Source organism: Elephas maximus, chromosome X (assembly GCF_024166365.1).
Source record: "Elephas maximus indicus isolate mEleMax1 chromosome X, mEleMax1 primary haplotype, whole genome shotgun sequence".
Classification (NCBI taxonomy): domain Eukaryota; kingdom Metazoa; phylum Chordata; class Mammalia; order Proboscidea; family Elephantidae; genus Elephas; species Elephas maximus.
The window spans coordinates 146,793,396-146,803,015 of NC_064846.1; the positions used below are offsets into that span (position 1 = coordinate 146,793,396).

Genomic DNA, 9,620 nt, shown 5'->3' on the forward strand with positions numbered 1-9,620 from the left:
ATTGAATGTTATCTTTTCCTTTTCCTTGTTCATAAGTCTCACTTATTTTAGTATTCACATACCTCTGGCTATACAGTCCAACTCAATGCTCTGGGCACAGCATTATTCATTTTCTTACCTGAGAAACATTTTGTAGTAGAGAGAAGAATAGTGAATTAAGAGACACACAGTAAGCCCCTGGCTGGGAGGAGTGGTCAGTGCGGGCTCTAGACGGATTCAGACCAGGGGTCTAATGTAGCTCGCTCATGTACTAGACTTGCAAGCTCGAACACATTACCAAACACCTTGAGCTCCAGGTTCTTCTTCTGTGAAGTTGGATTGATAAGCCCTGTCTTCTAGGGCTGGTGCGTTGTGCGCAAGGCATGAGAAGCACGTGGCAAGCTGACTGGCAAATATTGGGTCTTTAAAGAATGGCAGTTATTACTATGATTATTTTGACACCACAAAGTACCGCCCACCCATCTGAGAATTTTTGTTTTGTTTTCTTCAGGGTTTGTAAGATTATGCAGTGCTCTAGGACAAAGAAAACCAAATGAGAAGAAATACTACTTAGAAAGAAAAACTAATATTTTACAATAACTTCTTAACATCGAGTCAATTCCAACTAAATGCAACCCCATGTAGAACTGCCCTATAGGGTTTCCTTGGCTATAAATTTTAAAGACACAGATTGCCAGGTCTTTCTTCTGCGGTGCCACTGGATGGGTCTGCACTGCCAACATTTATGTTAGTAGTCAAGGTCAAAGCATTTCATCACTCATTAGGGAGTGTCATAGTTATCTAGTGCTGTTATAACAGATATACCACAAGGGGAAGGCTTTAACAAATAGAAATTTATTTTCTCACAGTTTAAAAAAAAAAAGGGAGCCTAGAAATCTGAATTCAGGTGCTGGCTCTAGGGGAAAGCTTTAACTCTTTGTTTGCTGAGGGGGAAGGTCCTTGTCTTTCTTCAGCTTCCGTTTCTTCTCTCCTTGGAGATCTCACGTGCCCTGGCAACTATCATTCCCCACTTGTGATTACTTGCTTGCCAAATCACCTCCTTTATATCTCAGATGAGACTGGACTAAAGATACCGCCCTGCAAAAAAAAAAAAAAAATCACTGCTGTCCAGAAGATTCTGACTCACAGGGATGCAACAGGACAGAGCAGGACTGCCCCATAGGGTTTCCAAGGGTGTAAATCTTACAGAAGCTGACTGCCACATCTTTCTCCCCTGGAGAATGTGTCGGTTGACTCAAGACACACCTTACAACCCCCTCTCTTTAACATAACACATATTCCCAAATGGCATCATAACCATGGTTATTGGGTCATTATTTACACCACCTGTTTTGGGGGGACGTGGTGGTTAAATTCAATCCATAGCAGGGAGTAAATTTTTTAATGTGCATGTGGGTAGACTGTCCCAGTTTAATGAACACAAAGCTCTTAGAAGTGCTGTCAAGGACAATTTCCCCTCCCAACTGTCCTTCCACCTATGTCACCCCAGTTCTCATCACCATGGCCAAAAGGCCAGTTTTCACTTGGTGTTTGCCAAGTGACACTGAAGACAACCTCATTCTACCATCCTTTCAATGGCATGGCCTCTGGCTCCCCCAGCCAAAGGCAAAAAGCTACTAACACTGGCTTCCTCACATGGAGTATCTCCCTATTTCTCAGAAACTCTGGAAATGATGTGCATGACACACACAGTCAGCACTTGTGTTCAAGAGCACTGGGACAAGAACACAGGACACCTTCCAGTCCTGCTCCGGGGGGGATTTCTCTCTCGTTTACCGTCGTCAATCCCAGAGGCAGTGTGAAGAGCTGGTTGCCATTCCAGGCAAAGTCATTCCACACTGAGACACATGATGGGAATGTCTGACCCTGCACACTCCTCCCGCAACCCCATCTGGACTCGCCCCTGCCCCCAGCCTCACCCCTACCTGCTCTTCTCGCCCCCTACCCTTCCCTCCCCTATGTTTCCTAACTTAAAATTCCCCCAGTGCACACTGAGAGATCAAAATTTCCCAAGACCCCAAAATGCCCTCCCTCAGGGCATTTGCACTAGAGGGAATCCTGAAGTGTTCACTGCGTTTCTACTAGTCCTGAGGTCTTGGAGAGTACTCCCACCTCTTTCTTAATTCATAGCTGTTGTCAGACTCTAAAATCTATACTCGGGCTTCGACACCTTTGCTTAAAGGGCCCCAGTACTAGCAGGAAGCCTTCCAAAGGGCAGACGCTCAATTACTCTTTGGGGAAAATAAGAGGCAAGGAACAAGAGGTCAAATCATCACGATTTATTTTCCCCCTCATTCTTAAAGAAGCTAAACAAATCCAAGCACATGAATGTTCTACTTTTACCAAATGGGATAAGGGAAACCAAGAATTGACCAACTTTTATGGTTTTCCACCTCTACCTTGTCATCCCAACTAATTCTTTTGGATGTCTTTAATATTTCCAAGAACATCCCAATTCCGATACCATGTTAACTAGTTCTGGATTTATAAGAAAAGATTCAAGGATTTTCAATTTGTTTTACATAATACAAAACTCTTACCCCCAAATCTGGAATACAACAATAAACGCATGAGGGTGAATTTAGATTCTGAATCCTAAAACCTAAAAGAACAACATTTGAAAAGTACAAAAAATGAGCTAAATTTTCAGGTCACTCAAGTGTAACGGGAATAAAAGAAGACATACATGTGCTCCCTCCAGCCCCATGTTGCCTCTGCTACTTAGAAGGTTAACAGCCATTTTCAACAACAAAGTGAAGACTCTGCATCAGACTTCACTAGGGATGGGAGCACTGGCTGGACTTGCCCTGACACTAGCCCTGGCCCATTCTCTGCTTGCGGCTGTCTCCCTCATCTCTCCAAGTTTATTGATACAGGGCTTGGAAGGCACTGGAGTTGGTATCTTTGACCTTGGCCAGAAACTCCAGGACTTTTGTCTTGCTGGCTTCAGCTTGGGCTCTGGGACCCCACAGGAATTCGTAGCGTGGCGGATCACTGTTGGGCACCTGCCGGTACTCCAGGTACTTTGCCTGCACCAAATCTTTGGTGATGAGCTTCCGGGGCTCCCCAAAGATGAAGTGCGTCTTCCCATCGTACATCCCAACCATATTCAGGAATTCCCACATCTTTTCCTCGGTGGCCCGGTTGCCATTCATGGAGATCATGGCCAGGAGAGGCATCAGAAGCCCGGTCTTGGGAAACCCTCTGCCGCCACTCAGATTCTCTTCCTCGGTGATCTCCAGCTTGCTGACAAGGGCATAGGATTGACCTTTGGAGTCAGCTTCCTTCACGTCAAGGCCAAAGGCCAGCTCTATGTACTCAGAGGTTCTCCTCAGGATCTCAGGGAAGTGCTCCTTGTACCTTTTGTTGATGATCTTCATCATTTTTCCCTTCGTAATGCGCTCTTGCATTTTATACTTTGACAGCAGAAACTGTGATAACATGATCACCCTCCTAGTTAGAGGGTCCCTTTGTGACCTCTCATTCGGGGCTTGGGCCGAAGAGGAACTTGGACCTCCCTCACCTTGGACCTCGGCCCCTCTAGGAGCTCTTCGGCCCGAAACACCTGCAGCAGCAGTGGTGGTGGCTGGGGCTTTCTGAGACCCCTGGGGAGTGCGAGCAGCAGGCGAGCTCTGGGGAGGCCCCCCAAAAGGAGGAGAGGAAGAGGAGGGGGACCTTTCCTCCTCTGCTGCAGTGGCCTGAGCACCCTTGACACTGTGGGTGTCACCTTGGGCCTGGCGACGTTTCTCGCGGGCGCGGAGCTTACTCTTATGACCACGAGGCATGATGACTCTGCTCAAGGACAGCAGGCAGGAGTGTAAGGAGGGCAGGTGATGCGAGCCCACAGGAGGAGGAAGGCTGAGAGGAGATGTGCCCTGTAGCAGAGAGATGCCTCCTTGGCTTTCACAACCGATGCCTCTGCAGGATTCTTGAGGACACTGCTATAGAACCGCACAAGGCTCTGACTGTCCTGGTCAGGATGCTGTAGAGGAAATTAGAGGAAGGATTAGGTTGTAGATTGCCAGCCCTGCTTGGAGCTTACTGGGGTGACAGCAGGGGCAGACACTAGGGACTCTGTACTGGGTTACTGGGGATTCTTCTAATTTCACTCGTAGGGCCATCCTATTAACTGCTGGCAGGGCCAGAACACCTCCCCTCTACTACTCTGACCTTAAAACCTCAACTCCCTCTGGGACCCACACGCAAAAACTGAAGGATCAGCTCAGCCACCACTCCTGGCAGGGTGTCTCAGTGATGACAGCACACTGGGGCCTGTTCTGTTTTGGGTTCCTTGGAGGCCTCAGTCTTCCACCCGGGTCCTCACCATGGCTGCCCCCTTTTACCAGGTCCCTCATCTCCCCGAAACACTCTGGAAGTTAGTGCAACTCGCTAAGTAACCACACCCAGGTCCTCCAGGTCTGAACGCAGTTCTGGGGCTCTGTGTTTCCCCCTTTCTTCTGGGAGGAGTCACCTCATCAGAACTCAGTATCCTCACCTTGACTCCTAATAGAGACCATGTACCCTGTCTCTGCAGAACATCCCTTTGGTACCCGATATCATCGAGTCGATTCCGACTCATACCGACCCTACAGGACAGAATAGGCCTGCCCCATGGAGTTTCCAAGGAGCGCCTGTTGGATTTGAACTGCCGACCTTTCGGTTAGCAGCCATGCTACTAAACCACTACGCCACCAGGGTTTCCTCTCCTGGATAAGCCTCTCCATTAGTCCAAGGACTTCATGTCCTTGAGACCATCTGTCCCTAGGAACAAACCAGGGTCACTTCAACCTGACACCTCTGACTGTGGCTCCCCTGGGCCAATAGCAGTAGGAGACTTTGCTGTATCTTCCTCTCTTCTTGGGGGAGGGGAGAAGAGGGGTAAATTCCCTAGTGCCTTCTAAGGTATTTTTACACTGACTCCCACCAGTTTCTGGTATCCCTCTGTCTCCTGAATTGGGGCTTAAACGAAGGCGGGCATCTGCCTCAGACACTCCAGGCAGAAGTCCAGAGTCGCCTGAACTTGCCAGATTTGTCCTTCCAGGGCTAATGGCATTAGCAGAGCCCACTGCAATCCTCCCCATTTTGGGTTGAGTGGTCCCAGTACCTCAATCGTGTCTTCCCTTCTCTCTGCACCATTCCTGGGACCCAACCCTCTGGTGTCAGGAGGCCACATCCCTCAGACCAAAGACTACACCTTCCTGAGACCTCAGAGTTGGAAGTCAGAGTTACCCATATCTTTTTGACGCTATTCTGGAAATCCTAGGGTTGGTCAGGGTGGTGGGGCTTACGTGACCCCAGAGTTCTCAATTGGTGACCCCTACTTTGCTCTCTCAGGCTTCTGAACTTGTTCCAAGGTCGGGATTCCTCCCTCTACTAACTTAAGTCCGCCCAAAAGCAGCGGTGGGATTTATGGCTCAGACCAAGGCCCTCACCTCCCTAGATGGAGAGTAGTCGGGATGCTGCACATCTGGCTACCTCTGCCCGGGGGCTCCCAAAGCTGAGAGCAAGCTTGGGCTGTGGGCAGCGCCTCTTTTAAGGAGAACCCTCCTCATTAGCACTAAGGGTCCTCGCCTCGCCTGCAGTTAGGGTCTAGGTCTTCTCCCTCTTCGGAACTCGGGTGCTTTCTTGGACCAAGGCCCGCCCATCCTGAGATTTTACAGGCCGAAGTCAGCCTGGTGGCCTTGGGGCTGGTGGTAGGGGCGGGACTTGGTGCGACCTCCTCTGTTCTGGGTAAGGGGTCCTCTTAGTCCACATTCAGGGTCCTCACCTGGACTCCTGACCAGTCTTGAGACTCCACCCTTCTCCAATGATGAAAGTATCAACGCGGTCAGACCACAGGCCACGCCTTTGCGGCACTTCCTGGATGGCAGTCGGCGCATGCCCGCCCGTCACTTCCGGCCCAGGCTATAGGGGGCCTCCGAGGGCCAAGGCCGTTGAGGGGGGACTCCGAGGGCCAACAGCAGGGGTGGCGCTCTTGGGACCCCGCTTTTCTGGCGTTAATTGGTCACCACAGTCTAAATTCAGGGTTCTCACCTTCAGTCCTGGTCAGGCCTGAGATTCACCTCTCCTCTGCTGAGGAGAGCTCACAGCCCCCCAGACCAGAAACTGCACCTTCCCAGCACTTCCTAGGTGGAAGCCAGGGCACGTCACACCTGTACAAGGCTGTACTGAGGGCCTCAAGGATCAAGGCCCTCCTGCAGGGGCAGGGGGGCCTCCGAGGACCGACAGCACAGGTGGGCTACTTGGGACCCCAGTGTTCTGCTGTGAGTGGTCCTTTAGTGCTCATGCAGGGTCCTCATCTTGATACCTATCAGTGCCTCGGAGTCCCGCGTATGAAGACCTGACTCGCATGCTCAGAACAAGATTCTCACCACGCCGAGACCCTAGGGGAACAGGTCAGAGTATGCTGCACCGTACACTTGCCTGGGGCCTCAGAGGATTGCATGCTATTTCACTACCCCTGGCAGATCCTTTTTAGGCGATAGGTCCCCCCCACCCCAAACACTCAGGGTCCACACCTTACCCCACTTAGGGACAAGACTCTGCCCTCTGCACAATGGGGGCCACCCCTTTGGACTTAGGCCCTTCCCCCCAACACCCTTAGTGCTGAAAAGAGGAGACACTTCAGGCTGATAACTCTGCCTGGTGCTTTCCTGGATCAAAACGGGCTAAGCTCTATAGGGATCTTTCTGTTTGTTGTTGGGGGTCCCCTCAGAACACACAGGGTCTTCACTTTGGCTCCTGTTACATACTAGGTCTGTTCCGTCTCAAGAACCATGACTGCTCTCCCTTCCACCACCCGTTAGCCCAACGCCCTTGCCACAGAGAAACCCTACAGGAGGAAATAAAGGGGTGTCTCAGACTGACAGCTTTGCTGGCACCTCACAGAACTGTGAACAGGAGTGGGACTCTGAGGAGCCCTTTGTTTTGGGGAGCCCTTCATAACAGGAAGGATTTTTATCCTGCTCCCTCCTAGGGCCTAGGTGTCCTCTCTGTACAGAACTAGGGCCAATTGAAATGTACCAAGGACCTGAGACAATCTCTGCATAGCCATTTCTGGGAAGGAAATGTGGCTAGTGTTTAGTCTGACAGCTCTGAGCTTTGCATCCCAACTCAGACAGCAGCGGGCGAAGGGACTTTGTGGGGCCTTCTCTGTTCTGGGGTGGATGGTTCCCTCATTCCTCAGTCAGGGTCCTCACCATGGCACCGTATCGGTTCTGAGAATCTACCCTCTACTTACCTGGAGATCCTCTCTGATCAAGGTCCACACCTTCCTGGCACCATGATTTGGAATCAGAGTGATGCATATCTGTCCACAGCTCTTCAGAACCTCGAAGGAGTGACAGCAGAGATGAGTATGGGACACCACTATTCTGTCTGGGTCGTTCCATCATCCTCATTCAGGATCATCAGCTTGATATCTATCAGAGACTGAGACTCCTGCATCTACTGATTGAAATCTTAGGCCCTCAAGTCCCTGAGAACTCTAAAGGATAAGTGAGGGGATGGTCAGCCTGACAGCCGTGCCTGGGGCTTTCTAGGTTTGAGAGCAGATGCCAGTCTGTCTCTGGGTGAGCCCTATATTCTGGGGTGTTCATCTTCCCAGTCCTCATTCATGGATGTCCTCATCTTGGTTCCTGTGTCTTGGACTAAAGGCTTCCCAGGAACTGTCACATCCCTCCAAGTCTGGAGTCATTTGCCTCCTGAAAACCTTGCAGAGAACGGGTCCCTGTCCGAGAATGATGTAAGATGGGGACGCTTCAGCACAAGACAAGGGGCCCAGATCAGCGCTCTTGGCAAAAGCCAAACCCACTGCCATCGAGTTGATTCCGACTCATAGCGACCATATAGGACAGAGTAGAACTGCCCCACAGGGTTTCCAAGGAGTGGCTGGTGTATTCGAACTGCCAACCTTTTGGTTAGCAGCCAAGGTCTTAACCACTACCAGGCCTTCTCTTTTTGGGCAGTCTCCATAATGCACTATTCTGTTGTCCATTGTCCAAAACTGCTGTTTACTAAATCTTGTCCAGTTTTCTAGGTGTTTATAGCATGAGGGCAAGTCTGTTACCAGTAACTTCCTTAAGGCCCCAAGCCTGTTGCTGCTGATTTAATAAAAACTAATTGCAACATACACAGCATTGAAGCCTTTTACACATTGGTTTCTTGCAGAGCTCTGGAAAGAACACAATTTTGTGTTTGGGGAAAGGACCTCAAGAAGAGCTGTTTGTTTTAGCCTCAGGTCACCCTTCCAGAGACTGTAGATTCTGTTTTGACAAATCTGCTCTTTGTCTTATCCATCCAGCACCGGGGTACTCAGAAGGTGCAGAAGAAGGTATGCAAAAAATAAGTCCCTGCTTCTTTGTCTTTCCTTCCTCTCTTCTCTCTTCCCCCCCACCCCCCCCCACCGTTGGGCTTATGAATAAGTATCTGCCATTACACAACTTTTGCCACATTTAAAAGTGCATTTTATTTATTTCATCTTGTTTCTCAAAGTATAATTATTACAGAATGAATGTTCTTTTCTGTTTAGGTGCATAAAACTTGTTGAAGCCTTCCTGTAATTTTGAAAAGTATGTTTGAATTTTTTTTAATCTTATAAAACTTTAGTCACTGACTCTATTTACTTGGATGACCAAGAATGCAACTCCTGTACAGGGACATTTTTTAGGCTTAGAAAAGAAAGTGTGAGTGTTAGAGCTCGTGTTTTATAGTCATAATGTAAATTTGCTTGCATCTTCTTTGGTATTGGTTTATTCCCTAAAACAGGCTGATAAGGTTCTAGTACTGAATTTTAGAGAAGGAAAGGAAACTCTCTTGGTGCTCTCTGAGGGTCTAACCAGTCTCCAAGGCTTGCCTAAACTGGCCTCTAGGTATTTCTCTAAACTCATCTCCCAAACCTCTCCTCTTGTTCACTTCAGTCAATGATAATGGCTCCTGGGTGTTCCTTGAAGGGATGAGCATGGTCCTGTGTCAGGGTAGTTACTTTCCATAATCCTTCCAGAAAACCTCATTCCCTAGATATCCATATAGCTTTCTTTCTCATTTCTTTCAGGCTTCTGTTCAAATATCAATTCCCCATGGCAGGCTATCTGACAATTCAGAATGAATTTGAATAGCTTCAAATCCTATTTGATTTGGGAAAAGGGAAGACGATGCTAATCTTCAAGAATTTAGTTTTCCGAATACACGGCATTAACAGCATGCAAACCATAACTAGCAATACACAAACACCAGAAGATAAACTAGATAACTGGGCTCTTCTAAAAATTAAACACTTCTCATCAAAAGACTTCACCAAAAGTTTAAAAAAAAGAACTTACGGACTGGAAAAAAAATTTTGACTATGACAAATCCAAGAAAGTTCTAATGTCTGAAATCTACAGGAAAATCCAACACCTCTACAACAAAAGACAAATAATACAATTAAGAGATGGGCAAAGGATATGAACAGACACACTTCATCAAAGGAGACATTCAAGTGGCTAACAGATACATGAGGAAATGCTCATGATCATTAGCTATTAGAGAAATGCAAATCAAAACTACAATGTGATATCATCTCACCCCAATAAGACTGGCATTAATCCAAAAAACACAAAATAATATATGTTGGAAAGGTT

The 9,620-nt window shown here is 48.3% G+C and overlaps 1 protein-coding gene across 1 annotated transcript; it reads right to left on the reverse strand.

Annotated features, from left to right (window-relative positions):
• Positions 1 to 2,864: 2,864 nt before the first annotated feature.
• LOC126069094 (melanoma-associated antigen B4-like) lies at positions 2,865 to 3,785 on the reverse strand. Its single transcript, XM_049872055.1, has one exon. The coding sequence runs from the start codon at positions 3,783 to 3,785 to the stop codon at positions 2,865 to 2,867; it is 921 nt and encodes a 306-aa protein (XP_049728012.1).
• Positions 3,786 to 9,620: the final 5,835 nt, after the last annotated feature.

What these genes read in the sequence shown, in the direction of transcription:
- LOC126069094 (XM_049872055.1), bottom strand. Translation starts at nt 3,785, where the DNA reads ATGCCTCGTGGTCATAAGAGTAAGCTCCGCGCCCGCGAGAAACGTCGC.